Here is a 23,580-nt window from a genome sequence, read left to right on the forward strand (position 1 = left end):
GGATACCGTCGAGAACATAAGAACGGATGGAGGTCGTCACTCGGGCTACCCGAACTGCGTCGGATCGGAGTATGTCACACGCGATCATCGTTGCGCGCACCTCGTGCCTTCCATGATGCCGCTCGAACCTCGCGCCTTATGCGGCACTGTCGCTACATACTCACACGTCGGAGGCACCACTTGCTCGCCAGGGCGCCGCCTCTCGCCGCCACGGGCCCGAACCATAGATTGAAGCATGCTTCTAGATAGTTTTATCTAAGTTTGATGAGACTAAAAATACAGTTTTAAGCAGAACAAGGAAGATAATTGTATCTATTCTAAGTTTAAGATGAAACGTACATCTTCCTAGTTTATGCTATGCTAGTATGGTGGTCCATTAATGGCAAAGCAACCATTAGACATGGAGTAATGCATACGTACGACGCTAGTACAAACTAGCCGAAGGTATGGCGCTAGTAATCTGCCAACGTCTGCTTGTCATCAATAGTAGCTTCTCTATACAGCTGTTCAATGGTTTATTACGAATTTTATTAAGAAAAATATAATCAATGATGATACATGGCTTTATGAAGAATCTTACATAGTAATGCATATGGTTTTGGCATGCCAAGGTGCCACATACTATGAAATTCTTGTAAGATGATCAGATGAAGTCCATATTCATCATCAAAGAAGAATGCTCACCTTGTATGGGTGGTAGTTGAACCTTGGCATTATTCTGTAGTTCGCAACTACTATGAGCACACTGCCTCATCGATCATACGATCATCTGTGCTCGTAAAGGTGAATCCAGTCCCTTGCAATGCTTCCTCTACGACCTTGTCTAGCCTCTGTGCCATGTCCGGTGTCATATGGTTTCTCCAATCCCCAACAACTCCCTTCCTAAAGTAGCTTTCGTTCTTGACCCCAAACATGGTGCTAAACATGGTGCTTGCTGTTGGAATATAATATAAGTGAATTACACACATCTTCCTATTAGCTTAATCTTTTGGGTTGAACTGGTTGGTGCATGCAACTTAATATGCACTACCGGAATCGCCGCCTTCGGCAAAGCCTTAAAAACACTCGGCAAAGTGTCGCACTCGGCAAAGAAGGCTCGGCACACAGTGCATCGATAAAGCCTTCTTTGCCGAGTACTTTTTCTCGGGCACTCGGCAAAGAAAAGCAGCCGTTATGGCGACGGGTGACGGAGACAGCGTCTTTGCCAAGTGTCCCGGGTGACACTTGGCAAAGGAGTTACCTTTGCCGAGTGTCTGCCCGACAGCACTCGGCAAAGAATCAATCTTTGCCGAGTGTCCCAGTTGGCACTCGGCAAAGAACCTGCCAGGGAGGGTCCCCATGTCAGGTTCTTTGTCGAGCGCTATGTACGGCACTCGGCAAACCGTGCATCTTTGCCGAGTGTCAGAGACATTACACTCGGCAAAGAACCTATACCGGTGCCTAGGTCTTGGTTCTTTGCCGAGTGCTATGGTCTTGACACTCGGCAAAGAACCTTTTTGCCGGGTGTTACACTCGGCAAAGTGACCAGTAGGCACCTTTTTTATTTGTTTTTTATATTCCATCCACACAAACAAAACATATCGCATATATATCACATATATACATCACAGATATCATCACAAACATAAATAGCCAACACAAACATAAATATCCATCACAAACATAAGTGTTCAACACAAGTATCCAACACAAACATAAGTCTCATACGTCTCAAGCTCTGACATAAGTATCCAACACAAACATAAGTATTCTATACAAGTTCTGAAGTCTAAACACTGAAAACATAACACTCATGGAGGTGGGCGGTTCGACTGGTGCTGCGTTGGGCTGAACCCTTCCGGAGGGTTGTTGGATGCCGCCACAGATTGGCCCTGCACAGAGAAGAGATTGCATGTGTTATACCAGATGCATTACCAACATCTAACTACAATTTTGGTACTCACAGCAGTATGGATGAGAGCACGGTCAACTGGAGGGAACAATGAAGGTGGCGGAGCGATGCCCTGTGCGGCACCAAGGCTCTGCATGGACTTGAACATCTCCGCCATCCTCTGATGATCTGTCAGGCGAGCCTCCCGCTTTGCCTCCCGCTCGCCCGCTCCGCCTCCCGCTCCGCCATAATCCTCGCCTCCATCTCGTGATGTTCCCTCCTCTCTTCTTCTAGTTGAGTCTGTAATATTACAAGCCAATGTTATAGTAACTCAAAGAGAAGGTATATAACTCAAGGAAGGACGAGTTACAGAAGCACTAACCTCGAGTTGCTGTATGCGAAGCTGTGAGCTGTCGTGCTGAGGTCGTATGGCTGGACTCGAGCCCGTGCTCCTTGCTCTCACCTAAGACAGAGTGGGAGTGGAGGACGAGTCGATTGCCCCATCGGCAATCCAGTACCGCCCATGTCTCTTACCTCCTCCGACCCTCATGAGCACATCAGGGTCGATCGGCTCGGTGCTCGGATCATATTCTAGGCCATGGACCTCCTGCACCATGGCAGTGTAGTCATGGAGGTGGCTATAGACGACGGGGTTGGTGTAGGCCTTAGGCCCGTCCTCCGGGTTGTAGGTGACGTCGGACGTGCCTTACCCTTATGGGCCATAGCATAGGCCGAGAAGGTGGAGCAAGGCCGGCCACCATGTGACGTCGACTGCAAGAAAACCAACGAGATAGTTAGAAATAATATCTAATTCAGTGCTATATACCTAAATAAAAAAGAGGGCGTACCCATGCTTCGGCATATTGGCCCAGGCTCCGGCTGTCTTGGTGGTGGGAGGGCCCTTGCATCATCATACGTCGTTCCAGGCTAGCGTTGTGCGCCTCATCCCACTCTGCCGAACACCACCTATCCACCATCTGCTCCCAGCAGAGAGGATGTGCGGCGCACCAATGTGGAATCACCTACAAAGTAAACACGTAAAGTGCATATCAGAAGATAAAATAAAATTCATGCATGGAGTACTGGTACCAAACATGCATGACTTTACCTGCAAGTACTGGTCCCTGGTCAACGACATGGTTCGGGCTTGCTGCTTGGTCACCCTCTCCCCAAGGACGGAGCCATGGTAGGTGACGATGGCCTGGATTCGGGCCTCATAGTGCATGTGCACGACGAGCTTCTTACAGCTCGTGGTGGCCACCACATCCGCCCTAGCCTCGTATCCAGCCTCGCATCTGAAGAAATCCTGCATACAAAAACAATGTATCCATACATTATTTCAAGAATTTGCAACGAATGCGACATATTTTACATTATACTAAGACTTACCCACAGCTCTTGCTTCACCCGCTCCGCTTTGTTATTGAATTCTCGGCCGTCCCGGTCTACTACATTGGGGGCGATGGCGTAGTGGTGTAGGCTGGGCCCGTCACTCCGGCGTACTCCACCAGTCCAGGGAAGTGTTCCCTGCACATCAGGTCGAGGATGCAATTGGGGGGCGACGATGACCCCCAGCATAATCCACAACCGTCCAAGACCTGTCCAAGTGATAAATAAAAAGTATTAGTTTATATTATGATTTTGAACACATAATATGAACAAGAATGAAGAACATAAAGTTACATACCTCTCCCCATCCGGCCGAATCAGCGGTCGCCTGTCCCGAATTATGGGACGCTGAGGGAGACTCGCGGGGCCTCGCAGGTTGATGCTCCTCGAACTTGAGCCGCCAGAACCTGAGGCGTCCTGCTGCTGGTCGTCGTCGTCCTGCTGCTGGTCGTCGTCGTCCTGAGGCGTCGCCTGCTGCTGGACAAGGTCGTCCTGCTGCGCCGCCTGCTCTGCCTCGTCCGCCGTCCTACTCCTCCTCCCCCTCCTCCTCTTCAGCCAATTACCGCCGACCATATTTGTCCAAAAATCTGCAATTAAGAGTAAACAAATAAGCACATATAAAAAGATGTATTTAAAAATAGGTGCGAAATAAAAAGTCATATAGCATTACATCGATTAAAAATAATCTTCGTATGTGTCGGGGTTAGCCGAATCATAACTCTCATCATCATTATCAACCATTTCAATCTCAACACCATCGGAAGACGCAAGTTCGTCATTAATGTCATTGCCTTCAAGAATTACTAAGTCATTATCATTTTGCACCTCATCATCCTCCTCATCAACAACCATTTCAATATCTATGTCCATTCCGATAGCTTCGGTTAAGTCTATCTCAAATCGCCCTTCTAGCCCATCTTCTTGAAAGAACTTTCCATCATATGTGTCCGGGTCTAAGTTGTAATCTTCATCGTTAGGAACAGGTAACCTCCCGTGCGGCAATACCTTATACACAACATCCCAACCCTTAAGATGTTCTTTCGTTTGGCACGCATATGGGAGATAATACACTTGTGTGGCCTATTGGGCCACGATATAGACATCGTCTCCTGGTAAGGTGGAATCTTGTCGAATTTCGACTATCCCAAGATTAGAATGTGTCCGTCACGTCACTTGAGGGTCAAACCAATGACATTTGAATATCACTAGAGTAAGAGGTTTGGAACCATAAAAATTGAGCTCATATATTTCTTCGATTCGTCCAAAATAATCGACATTGTCAAGGCCGGGCGTAAAGACTCCAGAACACGTTGTTTTCTGATTGGGCCGACTTTTGTCGTAGTTTGTTGTGCGAAAATGGTATCCATTGACGTCATACCCAGAATATTTATTGACCCTATAAGCAAAGTCGTTGGCTACTTGTCTCAACTTGGCACTCATAGACGGATCTCTTTGGCCTTGCAAGTATTTGCAAGTTAAAAGACGCTAAATTGAGTTCAAAGATGTATCTCTTTTACAAACTAAGCATGTACCTTACGTTTGAACCAGGAAATGAAATCGGGCAACCCATTTCTCGCACCCTTTCTAAGAAGAGTGTCATATTCCTGTGGAGTGGGGTCCCTTGATTGACGCTAGAATTCATGAAGGAATTGTTCCATGTATGGTGTCACCTCTTCAAGGTTGGTCGGTACATATAGCATGATATACCGCCACTCTTCATGTGTCAGGGTCTTGGTGGTCGAGCCACTTGCGCTTCCGAGTTGGCCTCGAAATATGCTAAGGTTCGATTCATTGTCGCCGTCATTGTAATGAGGGGGTGGATTATGCACGCTCGGCAGTTTGTCACCATAATAAGTTGTTGTGAAGTTTGAGACCTCCTCTAGAATGTATGCCTCTGCAATGGAAGCCTCGATTTTGCATTTATTTCTACATTTCTTTTGAATAGTATTTAGACATCTCTCGATTGGATAACACCAACGTCCCTGCACAAGGCCCCCCATTCGTGCCTCATAGGGGAGATGAAGAATCAAATGCTGCATTAGATTGAAGAAGCCGGGTGGAAATATCTTCTCAAGCTTACACAGTAACACGGGTGCCAATGTTTCCAAGTCTGCAACCACGGTCCGAGATAACTCTTTTGCACAAAGCTGACGGAAGAAATAACTCAACTCTGAAAGCGCTAGCTAGACATGCTCAGGGACATAGCCTCGAACCATCACAGGAAGAATCCGTTCAATCCATATGTGGAAGTCATGACTCTTCATCCCTAAGACTTGCATAGTAGATAAGTTCACCCCTACTTAGGTTAGCTGCATACCCATCAGGGAACAACAACATCTTGATCCACTGAAGTACTTCCTTCCTCTGGGCCCTGCTTAGGACGAAATCAGCCTTAGGCCTTCTCCACGTCTTTCCGCCACTTGGCTGCTTCATCTCTAGGTTTGGTCTATCACATAACGCTGCCAGATCCACTCTTGCCTTCACGTTATCCTTTGACTTATCAAGAATGTCCATAATTGTTGCCCACAGTGCCTCGGCAACATTCTTTTCAGTGTGCATCATGTCAATGTTGTGTGGAAGGAGCAAGCCGTCATAATAGGGGAGCCGAGTCAAGCCAGACTTATGTGTCCACATATGCTGCTCACCATATCCCACAAAACCACCTTCTGTATTGGCCACGAGCCCATCTATCAGTTGACAAATTTCGGCACCAGTCATCGTTGTAGGTGGGCGGTCTATCACTACGACACCTTTCGTAAAGTTCTTGATGTCTAGGCGGAATGGATGGTCAGGAGGGAGAAATTGTCGATGTTTATCGAAGGACGAATATTTGCCACCCTTTTTCAACCAAATAAACCTGAGAGCTTCCTTGCAAACTGGGCATGGGAACTTACCGTGAACACACCAGGCGCAGAATAGCCCATACGCCGGTAAGTCATGCATGGAGTACTAGTACCAAACATGCATTCTGAAGTTTGTCTTCATAGCTCGATCGTACGTCGATACTGCTTCCTCCCAGGCACGTACCAATTCATCGATCAAAGGCTCCATGTACACGCCCATTTTATTCCCCGGGTGTTTGGGAATTATCAACGACACGAATATATTCTGCCTTTGAAAGCACACACCAGGGGGAGATTGATTGGGATAATAAACACGAGCCAACATGTGTACGGGGCAGCGCTCATTCCATAGGGATTGAACCCATCTGTGGCCAACGCAACACGTACATTACGAGCCTCTTCGGCTTTCTCACGGTGAATGGCATCAAAGTGTTTCCATGCTTCACCATCGGATGCGTGCACCATCTTGTCAGGATTGTATCGTTTTCCATTTTTGTGCCATGTCATCTGTTTCGCGGATTCCTCTATTATGTACAGACGTTGGATCCTCGGTATGAATGGAAGGTGTCGTAGGATTGTCAAGGGGATGTCGAGCTGCCTCTTCTTTCCATCACCAGAGCCTACATCCATGAACCTAGACGATTTACACTTGGGACAGTACTTTGCCTCCACGTATTCTTTCCTAAATAGCACGTAGCCCTTCGGACAAGCATGAATATGCTCATACGTCATCTTGAGTGCACGAAGGAGTTTTTGTGCCTCGTACATGCTCTTTGGCAGAATGTGATCATCCGGAAGCAGGCTCCCAATAACCGTCAACAAGCCATCGAATGCGCCTCTACTCATGTTGTACTGCGACTTGAACGCCATTACACGCCCAATGGCATCTAGTTGAGAAACCTTTGTCTAGCCGTGAAGGGGCTTCTGTGCCACGTCGAACATGTCGTAGAACGACTTTGCAGTCGGCTCTGGCTCGTTATCCATACATCCTCCCGTGTATTGTGCCTCCTGATAGTCGTTCAACATATCCGCTACCCCCGCATCCGCGTCATAATCCTCGACACGTTGTCTCAGCACCTCCTCTCTCGTACTATGCGCTTCACCATGAAATATCCACCGAGTATAGCCCAGCGTAAATCCATTCTTCCAAATATGTTCTACCATGGCCTTCTTTGGTTTTCTTTTCCGGTTGGCACATTTGCTGCACGGGCATGGGACTAGACTCGCTCCTTTAGCAGCTTCGCCATATGCCCGTTCCACGAAATCATCGGTCTTTCTAATCCATTCAGTGGTGACATCGTTCCTTCCTCTACGGCCCGTGTACATCCACTCACGGTCCTCCATCCTCTAACAGAAAATTTCGGTAGCACCTCCCCTGCACGGGGAGGTTTCGAAATCCTGCAAATAAAACTATCAGCACGATGGCTGACATCCACACATAATTCAACGGCACGATGGCCGGCAATCAACAATACTACATATTAACCTAATCATACACGTACATAAATTTAACACAAGAAAACTAAATATTAACCTAATCATACACGTATATAATTAACTCAATATTAAACCTAATCATACCCGGCGGGCGGGGCGACGGGTCGTGGACGAGACGACGGAGCGCGGGCGAGACGATAGGTCGCGGACGAGACGGCTGGTCGCGGGCGAGGCGGCGGGGGCGCGGCGAGGGCACGCACGACGGGGGCACGGCGAGGGCACGGTGGGGGCACGACGTACGGCGCGGGCACGTCGGGTGCACAGCGGGGGCACGGCTTGGGCGAGGAAGGGGCACGGCTTGGGCGTGGCGGGGGCGTGGCGCGGCTGCGGCGGCGTGGCGAGGGTGTGGGCGCGGGCGGGGCGGGAGCAGGGGCGAGGGTGAGGGCGAGGGCGTGGCGCGGGAGGGGCGAGGGCGTGGGCGTGGGCTGTGGCGGCGAGGGCATGGGCGCGGGCGCGGCGTGGGCGCGGCGGCGTGGCGAGGGCGTGGGCGCGGGTGGGGCGGTGGCAGGGCGAGGGCGTGGCGCGGGAGGGGCGAGGGCGTGGGCGTGGGCTGCGACGGCGAGGGCGTGGGCTTGGGCACGACGGCGGCGTGGCGAGGGGGCAGGGGCGCGACGGCAGCGATGGCGCGGAGTGAGAGTGAGAGAGTGAGAGAGAAAGAAGGTTACCAGCGCTATTTAACCGGACTTTGCCGAGTGCCCGTGATCTAGCACTCGGCAAAGATTTTTTAATTTTAAAATACGCTTTGGCGAGTGCCAGATCTCTGGAGTGTCCCCTGGGCGACACTCGGCAAAGATTCTTTTACTATTCTTTGCCGAGTGCCCACCCAGCTAACACTCGGCGAAGCCTACTTTGCCGAGTGTCAACCAGCTGACACTCGGCAAAGTACATTTGTATTTTTTTTATTTTCCCAACCAAATTTTTTGTGGTATGTTCCTACACTATGTAGACCTACATGTACCATTTTGGGACAACTATAACTGTGTTTTCAATAGCTAGTAGATTTAGTTCGTTTATTTGAATTTCTTCGGAAAATTCAGATTTGAACTGCAGGTCACTCGAAACTTGGAAAACCGTGCATGCAATAATGATATCCATGCTACTTAGTACAAGTTACGACAGATTTCAGGAGCGGACCGGAAACTTCGAGCACCATGCTCACTCAACATGGCCGTGAACTTGCCATCCAGCTGTTTAAAAATTTTATAAAACACAAACAAACTCAGAAAATCATGAAACTTGTCCATGTTTCATGATATCATATGTAGAGGCTGTGATAAAAAATTAGAATATTTGGAGAAAGTTGTGAGACAGAATGTGTAGAAACCTAAGAGAACTACACATGAAATCATAGAGTTTCAATGTGGATCTCTTAGGTTTGTACATATAGTGCGTCACAGCTTTCTCGAATTTTTTTCAAAATTTTATCACAGCCTCTACATATGATATCATGACACGTGGACAGGTTTCATGATTTTCTGACTTTGTTTGTGTTTTATACAATTTATAAATACCTGGATGGCAAGTTCACGGCCATCTTAAGTGAGCATGGTGCTCGAAGTTTCTGGTCCGCTCCTGAAATCGGTCGTAACTTGTGCTAAGTAGCATGGATATCATTTTTGCATGCACTGTTTTCTAAGTTTCGAGTGACCTGCAGTTCAAATCTGAATTTTCCGAAGAAATCCAAATAAACGAACTAAATCTACTAGCTATTGAAAACACAGTTATAATTGTCCCAAAATGGTACATGTAGGTGTACATAGCGTAGGAACATACCACAAATAGTTTGGTGGCCAAAATAAAAAAATACAAATATGCTTTGTCGAGTGTCCACAGAAAACACTCGGTAAAGACTCTCTTTGTCGAGTGCCAGCTATGTGGCACTCGGCAAATAATCTGCTTTGCCGAGTGCCGGCTTGCGGTCCTCGGCAAAGACTGACGGACGTCAGCTGTAGACGTCCGCTAACGGCCCTTTGCCGAGAGCCGTCTTTGTCGAGTGTTTGACGCTCGACAAAGGAGTCTTTGTCGAGTGCTTCGTTGTGCCGAGTGTCCTGCACTCGGTAAACAAGCTCTTTACCGAGCGCAAGACTTTGCCGAGTGCGGCTCTCGGCAAAGTCTTTTTTGCCGAGTGCCCAATAAAAAGCACTGGGCAAAGACTCCGGCACTCGGCAAAGGGCCGGATTCCGGTAGTGATGGTATCAGAGCCTGATGTCATGAGTTCGAATCCTGGCTAGCACAATTAAATAAAATAATGTTGCTCGCTCCTATTCCACGTCTAAGAACCAAGAGATACTCGACGTGAGGGAAGTGTTGGAATATAATATAAGTGAATTGCACACCTCTTCCCATTAACTTAATATTTTATATTGAACTAGTTGGTGCATGCAACTTAATACTTTCATTTGTGTTCATCTCCGTGTCCAGCTTGCCCACGCTACACAGCTCCACGATGGCGCTCACCACTCCGCCCTCCTCCTCTCGGGAAATCCACACCCCACACTAGTAGAAAAGAGCTCGTAGCCTGCGGCACCCATAAATTATCACTGGCAGTTTCTGTTATCGCGCGCCAGTAAAAAAACGAGGTGGGCCGGTTTTGGAACCGCTAGTGGAAACCCATTTCCACTGGCGGTTATCTTAACACAACCGCCAGTGGAAATAGGATGTTTCCACTGGCGGTTGGTGTAACAGAACCGCCAGTGGAAATACCCTATTTCCACTGGCGGTTGTGTTAAGATAACCGCCAGTGGAAATTGGTTTCCACTGGCGGTTTTTCAAGCCAACCGCCAGTGAACTGTCTGTTATAAATAGCCCTCTTCTTCCCCCCGACAGTGAACTGTATGCTCGCAGCCAGCTTCCATTGGAGGCGATTTTGGAGGTCCAGATTTCACAAAAATATAAGGGGGGAGGTTTTGGTCTTCATTTCTTGGAAGAAGGTGGATAAGAAAGGTTGGTTTATGTTTCTTTGTCAATTTTTGTTCATTCTTGCTCAATTTTAGCCACATTTTGGATCTAGGGTTTTACATGTGAGAGAGAAGAGTATAGCTAGGTAATTTTCTCTATTTCCTCAAATGAGGTTGCTTAAGATGGTTAGTTTTTGTCTATTCCCTCTCCTTTTTTCATGTTTAGTTCTCAAATAAGTTTATCCATAACACATATTTAGTTGCTTTATGAATGGTGAATGTGTTGTATGGAAGGTTGGTTTAATTATGTTTCAATTGTCAGTTATTGTTTATTTTTGCTCAATTTTAACTACATTTTGAAACTAGGCTTATGTTTATTAGTTGCTAGGAAAGTTTGGCTTATGTTTCTTTTGCCAAATTTTGTTCATTTTTCCTCCATTTTAGCCACATTTGGATATAGGGTTTCACCATGTGTTAGAGATAAAGTAGTCTAACTACTTTTATTGGAAGAGATAAAGTAGTCTAACTACAAACCGTAGAGAAGCCCGCCTCTTCCTCATCCTCCAAAACTTCGGACTGGAAGGGTAGGCAGCAGATGTCGCACTCCAGCGCGTCCTTCTCCATGGATAGTGTCACAGTCGCCTCTTCCTCATCCTCCAACCCCGCCTCTTCCTCATCCTCCACCACCACCTTGGCTTTCTTTGGAGTGCCGCCATAGAGAAGCCCGCCTCTTCCTCATCCTCCATAGAGAAGCCATGGTCTTTTTCCCGGTCATGGTCTTTTTCCCGGTCATGGTTTATCACCAGATCTGATACTTGTGAAAGAACTTCACACCAATGGTGATGAGAGACGCGAAGCCAGGAGACGACGTAGTATTTAAACACTGCAAGAACGGGCATTCTAGTGACAGAGGAGGGAGAGAGAGGGAAGAGAGAGGAGGGAGAGAGGAGAGAGAGAGAGGAGAGAGAGATAGAGGAGAGAGAGGAGAGAGAGAGGAGAGAGAGAGAGGAGAGAGAGGATAGAGAGAGAGAGGGTTTCACATTTTAGCCACATTTTTGGATATAGGGTTTCACCATGTGTTTTATGTTACTTTTTTTACAGGTGATGATGGAGAGGATATCCTGGATGTATAACTTATCAAGGCTAGATCCATCATACATATCTGAGGTCCATAAGTTTATTGTTGTCGCTAAGAACCATGCTTGGAGAACAAAGACAAAGCACATATATTGTCCATGCATGGACTGCAAAAATGCTGTTGTATTTGATGACACAGAACAAATCATATCTCATCCGGTATGCCGAGGATTTGTGAAGGATTACATAATTTGGACAAAGCATGGAGAGGGTAGCTCTTCGCCTTATACAGCTGGAAACCCTGCGAACATCGACGACAGCTTTCAGTTCGTTCACGAGACACAACAACCTCTTCCACAGAGCGAACATGTAGTGCCAAATGTTACTGATCATGGTTACGCCGGAGGAAATGAACGTGAAAGAACCCATGTTCTGCCAAATGTTATGGACGAGGAAGATGCAGAGTTGTTAGAGGCAATGTTGCGTCGTCATACAGATCCATCGATGTTCTTCATGAAAGGTATGGAGTCCCTGAAGAAGGCAGCAGAAGAGCCTTTGTACGACGAGTCTAAGGGCTGTACCAAAGAGTTCACGACGCTCCGGTCTGTGTTAAAGTTGTTGATGTTAAAAGCTAGATATGGTCTGTCTGATGCTGGCTTCGATGCGTTCTTGAGTATTGTCGCATACATGCTTCCAAAGGAGAACAAAGTGCCTGCTAACACGTACTATGCAAAGAAACTAATCAGTCCACTCACTATGGGCGTGGAGAAGATCCACGCGTGTAGAAATCACTGTATCCTTTATCGAGGTGATGATTATAAAGACTTGGAGAGCTGCCCAAAGTGTGGTGCAAGTAGGTACAAGACGAATAAAGACTATCGAGAGGAAGAGTGTGTTGCATCTGTGTCTAAAGGGAAGAAGCGAAAGAAAGCCAAAAAGAAGACTTCAAAATCCACGAGCAAAGAAAAAGAAGAAGTAGACTATTATGCGCTTAAAAAGATTCCTGCTTTGGTGATGTGGTACCTCCCCGTCGTCGATCGATTGAGGTGTTTGTTCGCTAACCCTGAGGATGCCAAACTTATGAGCTAGCATGCTTCTGATGAGCACAAAAACGATGGGAAGCTTCGACATCCAGCCGATGGGAAGCAGTGGCAAGATTTCAATGAGAACCACCGAGACTTTGCCGATGAACCAAGAAATGTTAGGTTCGCACTGAGTACTGATGGAATGAATCCATTTGCTGAAAGGAGCAGCAAGCATAGCACATGGCCAGTGATCCTCACCATATACAACCTTCCTTCATGGTTGATGCAGAAACGGAAGTACATTTTGCTAACCATGCTTATTTCTGGACCTACACAACCTGGAGTTGATATGGATGTATTTTTAGAGCCCTTAATGGAGGATATGAAAATATTGTGGGTAACGGGTGTTCAAATGTTGGATGAGTATCGTAAAGATTCATTCACGCTGAGAGCAATTATTTTTGTTACGATCAACGATTACCCTGCACTCTTCACATTATCAGGCCAGTTTAAGGGAAAGGTTGGCTGCACAGTATGCATTGATGAAACTGCTTACGTGTCCCTTACTGCATCTAAGAAGATAGTGTACATGAGGCACAGACGCTTTTTATTGGAAGGACAGAGGTACCGCATGCGAAAGATGGATAAGTACTTTGACAATAATGGTGAACTACATTCTACTGCTCCATCGGGTAACAATAAAGGTCATAGAGTTTTTGAAATAGTCAAGAATATCAAGTTTGTTTTCGGGAAGAAGACAAAAGACGGAAAAACAAGGAAAGATGTCAAACCAGCTCCGGGGGCTATATTCAAGAAAAAGTCTATTTTCTTCGAGTACTTGCCTTACTGGAAAGAGTTAGATGTGCGGCATGCGATCGATGGTATGCACGTTCAGAAGAACGTGTTTGAAAGCATAATTGGCACCTTGCAAGACATAAAGGGCAAAACAAAAGAAGGGCTCAATTCACGCATGGACTTGGTAAATTTAGGCATAAAAAAGGAACTACATCCTGTTCTTCAAGAAAATGGGAAGTATCATCTACCAGCAGCAAGCTACAATCTCAATGTAGATGAGAAACATGTGATGTGTGTTTGGCTTAATAATTTGAAAGTCCCATCCGGATTCTGCTCTAGCATACAAAGTATTGTGTCAATGAAAGACCTGATATTCACCAACTACAACTCACATGATTGTCATGTCATGCTGACTACATTCCTACCTATTGCCATCAGGGCTATAAATCCTTTGTTTTTAAAGATGGCAATCACACGGTTGTGCTACTTTTTCAATAGAATTTCACAAAAGGTAATTGACCGTGATAAGTTGGCATCTCTTCAGGAATTCACAGTGGAGACAATAGCACAGTTTGAGATGTGTTTCCCTCCATCGTTCTTTGATATTATGGTGCACCTTGTGGTGCACTTGGTGCCACAAATAGAGGCATTGGGTCCTATGTACTTACATGAAATGTGGACGTACGAGCGTTTCATGTCAATACTGAATGGCTATGTATCAACCCGTGCTCGTCCCGAGGCATCCATGATAGAGGGGTACTGTACTGAAGAGGCCATTGAGTCCGGAGGTCCATTCTGCAATAATATCCTAAAAGACCAGGTTGCAATAGGTCTGCCTCCGTCATGACACGAGGGTAGATTGTATGGAAGCGGGAGGATGGGACGGAAATCTTTCATTCCACCAGATTACAATACAGTACTTGAGGCACATCACAGCATCCTACATCAGCTAGCGATAATAGAGCCATTTATCCAACAACACATCAATGAGCTTCACGAGCAAAATCCTGGGCATACGGCTCATTGGGTAATGAAGCAACATAAGCAGCGGTTCAACACATGGCTAATGGTGAAGGACATTCCACGTGGAGAAACAATAGAAGAAAAAACCATCAAGGGGTTGGCATCTGGACCTTCACGCCAGGTCACAACATGGCAAACCTATGACATTAGTGGATTCACATTTTGTACAAAGTCCAAGGACAAAAAGAGCATGTCACAAAACAGTGGTGTTCGATGCGAGGCCATAGATGATGAAACTGGTGAGATTGTTACATATTTTGGCTTTATTGAGGACATATGGGAACTAGACTATGGTACATTTCAGATCTCAGTTTTCCGATGTCAATGGGTTGAAGACAAACATGTCACGGTAGACAACTATGGGGTCAGAGTTCTTGATCTAAGTAAGGTAGGTTACAAAGATGACCCATGGATCCTTGCTAATCGTGTTGCACAGGTCTTCTATGCTGAACAGATCATTTCTAACAATGAGAAGAAAAGCACCGACAAACCGAAGCGTGTAGTTTTTCCTGGAAAACAACAAGCTATAGGAGTTGATGGTGTATCTGATTTAGAGGATTTTAACCAGTTCAACGACATGTCTCTTTTCATAGACCATCCAACCAAGATAAGGAACGTTGAGCGAAGCATCCCACGCAATTCGATGCCCTGGGTACGCCACGATGGACAAGGCAGAACAATAGCTCCCTAGATTATATAGTTGTCATGTAATTGATTATTGTTAGGACATGTCATGTAATTGATTATTGTTAGCGACAAACCGAAGTATGTAATTTTACACGACTTTCTAGAGAGGAGAGGGAGAGGGAGAGAGAGCTATTGTTGCCAATGCGCTCGGAGCAGGTCCAGCACTTACCGTCCGTGCGATGCAGCACTTTGCACATCCAGAATGCCCGTTCTTGCACTGATTTTACACAGAGCAGAGCATCATGCTGGAGCCTACCGATCAATATGTACTGTATATATACATGCATGGTAATCTGACTTGCCATGAAAACTTCGCACTGGATGTGGCACTCGAGCGCGTCCTTCTCCACGGATAGTGTCACAGTCGCCTCTTCCTCATCCTCCAACCCCGCCTCTTCCTCATCCTCCACCACCACCTTGGCTTTCTTTGGAGTGCCGCCGTCAGAGGAAGCTGTGGTCTTTTTCCCAGCCAATGGTGATGAGAGACGCGAAGCCAGGAGACGACGTAGTATTTAAACACTGCAAGAACGGGCATTCTAGTGACAGAGGAGGGAGAGAGAGAGGGAAGAGAGAGGAGGGAGAGAGGAGAGAGAGAGAGAGGAGAGAGAGAGAGAGAGGAGAGAGAGAGATAGAGGAGAGAGAGAGGAGAGAGAGAGGGAGAGGGGAGAGAGGAGCTAGGGAGAGGAGAGAGAGGAGAGAGAGAGAGGAGAGAGAGAGAGGAGAGATAGAGGAGATAGAGAGAGGGAAGAGAGAGGAGGGAGAGAGGAGAGAGAGATAGAGGAGAGAGGAGAGAGAGAGGGAGAGGGGAGAGAGAGGAGCTAGGGAGAGGAGAGAGAGGAGAGAGAGAGGAGAGAGAGAGAGAGGAGAGAGAGAGAAAGAGGGAGAGGGGAGAGAGAGGAGCTAGGGAGAGGAGAGAGAGGAGAGAGAGAGGAGAGATAGAGGAGAGAGAGAGAGAGGAGAGAGAGGAGAAATATGTATATTAAATATATATATTTATATATTTAATATGTATAAAAATATATATAATTAATGTATGAATATACAATAAAAAATAATATACTAAAAACATTACTACTGCGGTTCACAACGAAAACCGCCAGTATAAATGATTTCTAGTGGCGGTTGTCGATGAAAACCGCCTGTAGAAATGGCCTCCACAGTTTGTGGACGACATTTCTACTGGCGGTTCTCTATGACAACCTGGCGGTTGTCATTGTCAACCGCCAGTAGAAATATCCCCTATATAAAGGAGCACGCGCGGGGCCGAAAAAATTCGCTAAGTCTCTGGCGCATGTCTTTCCATCTTCCCGCCGTCAGGCTGCCAAAATTTCGCCCGCCGATTTTCTCCGCCGTGCGCCGCCGTCGTTCACGCCGTCGTCCCCGCGCCGTAGGTAAGTTCTTCTCTCTCTCTCCCTTTCTTTGACTATCTGATCGCTCGCTCGGGCTAGCTCGGGCATGCGCGCCGCCGCCGCCGCCGTGCACGCGCCGCGGCTAAACCCTAAGCGGAAGAGTGAGAGGGAAGAGAGAGGAGGAAGAGGGAAGAGAGGGAGACCCTGCGCGCGTTCTGCAGAGAGTGAGAGAGAGGGAGAGAAGATAGAGGAGGGAGAGGGAAGAGAGAGGAGAGGACCTCTCCCTCCTCTCTCTTCTCTCTCTCTCCCTCCCTCCACTCTCTTTCCTCTCTCTTCTCTTTCCCTCTCTCTCCGGAGAGAGAGGGAAAGGGAAGAGAGAGGAAAGAGAGTGGAGGGAGGGAGAGAGAGAAGAGAGAGGAGGGAGAGGGAGTGTATATATAGGAAAGAGAGTGGAGGGAGAGAGAGAGGAGAGAGAGGGAAAGGGAAGAGAGAGGAAAGAGAGTGGAGGGAGGGAGAGAGAGAGAAGAGAGAGGAGGGAGAGGGAGTGTATATATAGGAAAGAGAGTGGAGGGGGAGAGAGGGGGAAAGGGAAGAGAGGGAGAGGGAGGGAGGGAAGAGAGAGGAAAGGGAGGGAGATTAGAGAGAGAGAGGATAGAGCAACAGAAAGCATGTTTTTTTCCATCGTATTCCATTGTAAACAACATATTCTATTGTATTATATTGTAAACAACATATTGTAAAATGTAGACTAGATTCACTAGTAAACAACGTATTCCTTCATGGTTTCGATTAAGAGCAACTCATCAGAACCCCAATTGACCAGAGCGAGTTCTCATCACCTCTCTCCCTCTCTATACGTCCTATACGACTCCTCCTCTCTCCCTCTCTCTCTCTCTCTATACATTCTATACGACTCTCCATCTCCCTCTCTCCCTCTCTATACGTCCTATATGACTCCTCCTCTCTCCCTCTCTCTCTATACGTTCTATACGACTCCTCCTCTCTCCCTCTCTCTCTTTATACGTTCTATACGACTCTATACGTCATATACGACTCCTCCTCTCTCCCTCTCTCTCTATACGTTATATACGACTCTCCATCTCCCTCTCTCCCTCTCTATACGTCCTATACGACTCCTCCTCTCTCCCTCTCTCTCTCTATACGTTCTATACGACTCCTCCTCTCTCTCCCTCTCTCTCTCTCTATACGTTCTATACGACTCTATACGTCCTATATGACTCCTCCTCTCTCCCTCTCTCTCTCTATACGTTCTATACGACTCTCCATCTCCCTCTCTCCCTCTCTATACGTCCTATACGATAAGGGTTAGGGTATTTGTTAATACGAATTTAATTATTTCTTATGTTAATATGTAGCTCAATGAGTTCTCCAACCAAGGACCAAGGATTAGGGCCCGACCACATGGACAAGAGTGTTGCTCAAGAAGAATCCAGCAGTGAAGGATATGAAACGCCTAGCGACCCTTTTCCTACCACTAGGATAGATAGGGCCGCTGCGCGTGAGTTGCAACGTGACCCTACTTATGATCCACAAGAACATGAGGTAAATTACACATCCTTAATTTCGTGTGTGTACCTAATTAATTAGCTGATTTCACAATGTCTATTACACATGCATGATTCTCTTGTGCATTTTATTACATGAATAGGAGGTTTTGTCTGAATTTCGTGCGATGCTCGAAAAAGCTGCGGCACAATACCAAGACGCACCGGAACCGATCCAAGGCGCACCAGAACCGACCCAAGGCGCACCGGAATCGACCGAGACAACCACCGAGAGGTCAAGGAAAAGGAAGCAGAGCGATCGGAACAGAGGTGACAGGGGGCTAAACAAGTTTCCTGATAAGACATATAAAATCACAGACGTGAGCCCGAATGGTCAGCCCCTAGCTCTAGAAGAGGCACTGCCTAAGTTTCGGAATGCACTTGGGTTCTTAGTTAGAGATAATCTTGACATCACAATCCGACAGTGGAGAGATGTATCAGATGATGTCAAGAATCTAATGTGGAATAAGCTAGTAACGAGGTTTGTTTTGCCTGGGGGTTCAGAAGAACTCGTGAAAAAATACACGATGAAGCAGTTTGCAATAAATTTCCGAAACTGGAGGTCTAAGATGAATACAAAGTTTGCAAAGAAAGGCCTAGACCCGACGAAAAAATATAAAATCTCAGCAGGTCAGTGGGCAGTATTTCTAGAGCAGAGGAGCAGCCCTAATTTCATATCGCTAAGTGAGGCAAATTCAGAACTGTCTAAGAAGAACAAATACCGCCACCACCTTGGCACAGGTGGTTACAAGCGTCAGGTTCCTAAATGGAGACAAGAAGACGTCGAGAAGAAGGCTGCAGGGTTGCCGACGCTGTCCGAGCAACTCGGTGAAAGGACAACTAATTGAATTCGTGCTAGAAAACCAAGGGAAACTGAGTCTGGTGTATCTTTTGATGATCCCACTGTCGAAGAAGCGGCAAAAAACATATATGCAATTGCAGCTAAGCAGAGCGAAGGAACATTTAAGCCGCAAAGGGAGAAAGACATTCTAACGGCTGGTCTCGGTAACCCTGAGCATCCTGGTCGTGTACGAGGAATATCATCTAAGGAAGGATGGAAGGAAGGATTCGGACCACAATGGGAAGGTCTATACAAGAAACGTGATCGATACAAGGAAGAGATGGCAAATTATTTTAAGGAGGAGGCCAAGAAAGAGTTCAAAGGCCTGATGTCTGAAATGCTATCAAATCCTCCTCCAGAATTGATGCAGCAATTGGCGATGGCGAGTGCGATGTCTGTTCAACAGATGACCACTCCACAGATGCAAATAATTCCAGTAGCTCAAACGTCGGCTGCCACCGAGGGTACGACCATCCCAAGCTCTGTCGCGTCAATGGGAAATAAGGTCCGCTATCCAGTTGATGACATCACAAGGCCTGTGGCATGCACACTAGTTATAAGATATGGTATTAACAATCAGCGTACAAGGAAAGTAGCCACAGGCCTTGCGATCCCAGGACGCAAGTTCCATGGAAACGACATTCCAGAAGAATATTGCAGGGTAGAAGTGACGACAGTCGTCCAAGGATACGAGGACGACATGCTAGACATCCCTGGGCCCGAAGGTATCGAGACACTTGGACAAGCTATCAAGAATTTTATCCTTTGGCCTCGAAGGGATGTCAAATTGGTTGATTGGTCGAATTCGTCGTAGGCCCAACCGTCTCCGCCTTCTCAAATTGATGTTCCTATTGTACATCCATCATCACCTCCTCAAACTTCACATGCTGCTCCTCATCCTCTTTCTGACCCTCCTTCTCCTCATCCTCATGGTGGCCCACCGTCTCCGCCACATACATCGCCCTTCAGGGATCCACCTTCTCCACAGCCATCTCCACGACCATCAAAGAAAACTAAAGTTTCTATACCAAAAGTAGTGTCCCCGTATGATAAGAAAAAGAAGAGTAAATCCACTGCTGGCACTGTTCGTTTTTTGAAAGGGATTGGATGGAGCCTCACGTCAGACACTGTTGATTTGGCCGATCTCGAGGAGTCCACAAAAAAGGCTGAGGCAATGGTCGCAAAGATAAAGAAGCCAACTAAGGCAGATTATAAAAACGTGCCTAAAAAATATGTGTCGGGCAGACCACTACTCACTTTTGAGAAACTAAGGAAGGTCCCGGCTAATATTAAAAGGTTGCATGATTGGTACATGCGGGCATCTTCAGTTGGCATCGACACCATCAGTGTTAATATACCAGCCCATGCTTTTATTGGTTCAAATCAAAAGGCCGTTGTTACATTCGAGGACATGTGGTTAATGATGACCCTTCAGAGACTCGACGTGCAACTTGTAACCATATTTGCATTGTAAGTGTCACTCATACTCCACATATATGTGTTATTATTAGTGAGTTGTATAAATTTTCAATATCTGACATGCACGTGTGTGTTGCAGAATGCAACATGATCAGCAGGAGATCCTTTATGGTACCAATCCCAATGCTAGTGCCAGTAAAAGGGTTGGGTATCTCAACCCAATAAAGATATGCGAGGATAACCACACTTTTAGAATCGGAAAAGGCAACGAAGCATTACAGGGGCTAACAGACGAAGAAATTGAGGTGCGTATCCAGGATCTGAAGAAGGATTTTGAAGCAAGATACGCCACCTACATAGGACACGCAATGCTTCAATTTCAAGACAGGGAATCCATAGTGGCCCCGTACAACTTTAAGTAAGTGTGATTTTGCATAAATAAAATTAATAATTTCAATACACATGTATCACAAGTTTGATTCGTACAGGGACCACTGGATATGCTTCTTCATTTATCCTAAGGTTGGAAAGGTGCTGGTGCTCGACTCCTTACACACCGAGCCTTCGGCCTATTCAAAATTCCTCAGCATCTTAGAGCTGTAAGCCTTTTCTATGCATGCATACTTATAACGATGAGAATTGTAGAATAACATGGTGATTCTATTTGAGATCACAGGACATTTAGGTTTTATAAGCTACATGGTGGAAAGTACGACACGTCCAAAAAAGGCGCGCCACTAGACATCCATTATAACTGGCCGGTAAGTATGTGAATTTATGAATACATATCATACATGTACGTACATAGGACAATGTTGCAACTAAATAACCAATCTCCCGTTATGTAGTGCCACAAGCAACCACCCGGATCGGTCCTATGTGGGTTCTACGTATGCGAATTCATGAGAATGAACGGACGATACATCACGAACCCTGGCAAGGTATTATTAGTAATAGTCACGTATGTATTTATGTCATTAAAGATGCAAATGTGTTATTATTGAGTATAAATAGATGATGTTTATAAACTTCCTTTACAGCAATTTCAACAAGGAAGCCCGGAGAACTTGACTGAAGGTGCATTGTATGGCATAGTTGAGGACTTGTGCACATTCATATTGAAAGAGGTCATTCCCGCAGAAGGGAAATATCACGATGCTTCCGGAACATTAGCTTTGCTAGAGTTTAGAATACTAACAGAAATTAGTAGACTATCTCTTAGCCGAGATAGTTATTAGAGCTTAAGTGAAAACTTTGATGTATATAATGTGTGATGCATACATGGTTGTAAACAAGACTTTGATGTATATAAATGTATGATAGAATTTAATTCCATGTTGCTTTTAATATCAATACTACATGTTTATCAATATTAATATATATATATATATATATATATGTTTTGTGTGTGTAAATATATATAAATTTCAGTACTGATTGAAAATTTAAAAAAAGGCGGGAAAACTTTCCACTGGCGGCTAAATAAAACAAACCGCCAGTGGAAATGCTCGCGAGTGGAAATAGCATTTCCACTGGCGGTTTTATAAAGAAAACCGCCAGTGGAAATAGCATTTCTACTGGCGGTTCTAGAATAACCGCCAGTGGAAATGACAATTTTCACTGGCCCCTAGCACTGGCGGCACTGAAAAGCGCCAGTGAAAACGTCTCTAGAACTGCTACTATAGAGACTTTGTGTACTAGTGCCATGAACTTGGTGAGCTTCCTGACGTGCGCCTCGGGCTCAATCAGCATCTCCTCATACCGGAAGAACAACACACTGCCTCGGGCTCAATCAGCATCTCCTCATACCGGAAGAACAACACACTGCCAGGCCTCCTCACGCTCTCCTCCCAGTACTGGAGGACGTGCTCCCACTGCGGGCCGCACACACAACGGCCGTCGCAGAACAGCTCCAAGGCCTCCTGGATCGTGAACGACCGCTCCTCGAACCCCATCGCAGGTGCCGCCTTTCTCGTGAACAGCGAGGAGGACACCAGCACGTCCTTGGGTTCCCGGCAAACGTACACGATCCGGCACCCCGAGCGCTCTCCGTCCTCGGCGATGCTGCCGGGCAGCAGGGAGTAGGGGAGGTGCGTTGCCAGCACGCGCGGGGACGGGAGCGCCTCGACATCACCCTTCTGCTGGTTGAAATAGCTTTCGAGGAACTTGACACAGTCATGTGGGTTGCAATGGCGCAGCGGATGGTCGCCGTCGAACGGCGGATGCGTGGAACGCTTGAGCGTCGCGAAGGCGAGTGCCTTGAGCCAGGTTGTGCCAGAGCCAGACTTGGGGAAGCTTACAAGGAACACGTCGGTGGGTCTCGGCTCGAAGCAGGAATGAATGCCGGGATGTCTGTCTTCAATATTATATTTCAACATCGTCCAGTTGCTTGCTGTAGCTTGTATGACTGCCTGTAAGCCATCATCGTCCAGTTGCTTGCTGTAGCTTGTATGTACAGGTAACTAACAACATTCGATGAACATTATGCATCAACAAATTCAACACAAAAACTTAAGTTAATGTAGGAGTTGGTCAATTTACTTATATTATATTTCAACACTTCCCCTCACGTCGAGTCTCTTTTGAGTCTCGAACGTGGAATAAGAGTGAGTAACAATTATTTTATTTAATTGCGCCAGCCGGGATTTAAACTCGTAACCTCTGATTTTGATACTATATTAAGTTACACGCACTAACCAATTCAACCCAAAAACTTACTAATGAAAGAAGATGGTCAATTCACCTATGTTATATTTCAACAATTACCAACTAAAATCGATCGCATTGCAAGCCACTGATACCAAATACCAGCCACCTAGCCAGCTATGGACGACTAACCGCAACTACTTGAGTCCCCAACCCCAGCTAGCAGCGACAGATTTCAGAATATAATAAGACTGAGTGTCTGAGTGCTCAATATGCGTAGTGGAATAGATTAACAGAAAAGAGGAGGCCTGAAAGAACAACTAACAGCGACAGTTTTCAGAACAACTAACAGAAGGAAGCGAATTTGGCGTTTCTCTCCCCGACGAATGCAGCAGCTATTTTTATAATCTCATCGTTGGATTGGATGGGATATCGCCGTTCTCATTCTATCTGGCCTAGGGGTTTGTTTTTGCTGTTCTAAACATATCACGTCATCGTCGGACGCCATGCCACCGTCGACTATAAATACACTGTGGCCCATGTGGGTATTCCAGCGTAACCGATACCAACAGCTGACATCTAGTTAATACTGACAGCGACGGTGGAGCAGCTAGTCGATGACACTACTATGTACCTACCGACAACACTTAAAGGCCT

General features: G+C 46.4%; 1 protein-coding gene across 1 annotated transcript; it reads right to left on the minus strand.

The window, feature by feature from the left end:
• Nucleotides 1-21,878: 21,878 nt before the first annotated feature.
• Nucleotides 21,879-23,335, minus strand: LOC103650751 (cytosolic sulfotransferase 12-like). Its single transcript, XM_008676323.3, has one exon. The coding sequence runs from the start codon at nt 22,653-22,655 to the stop codon at nt 22,023-22,025; it is 633 nt and encodes a 210-aa protein (XP_008674545.1). The 5' UTR covers nt 22,656-23,335; the 3' UTR covers nt 21,879-22,022.
• Between the last annotated feature and the right edge of the window lie 245 nt (nt 23,336-23,580).

The sequence above is a fragment of the Zea mays genome, chromosome 3 (assembly GCF_902167145.1).
Source record: "Zea mays cultivar B73 chromosome 3, Zm-B73-REFERENCE-NAM-5.0, whole genome shotgun sequence".
NCBI classification, from domain to species: domain Eukaryota; kingdom Viridiplantae; phylum Streptophyta; class Magnoliopsida; order Poales; family Poaceae; genus Zea; species Zea mays.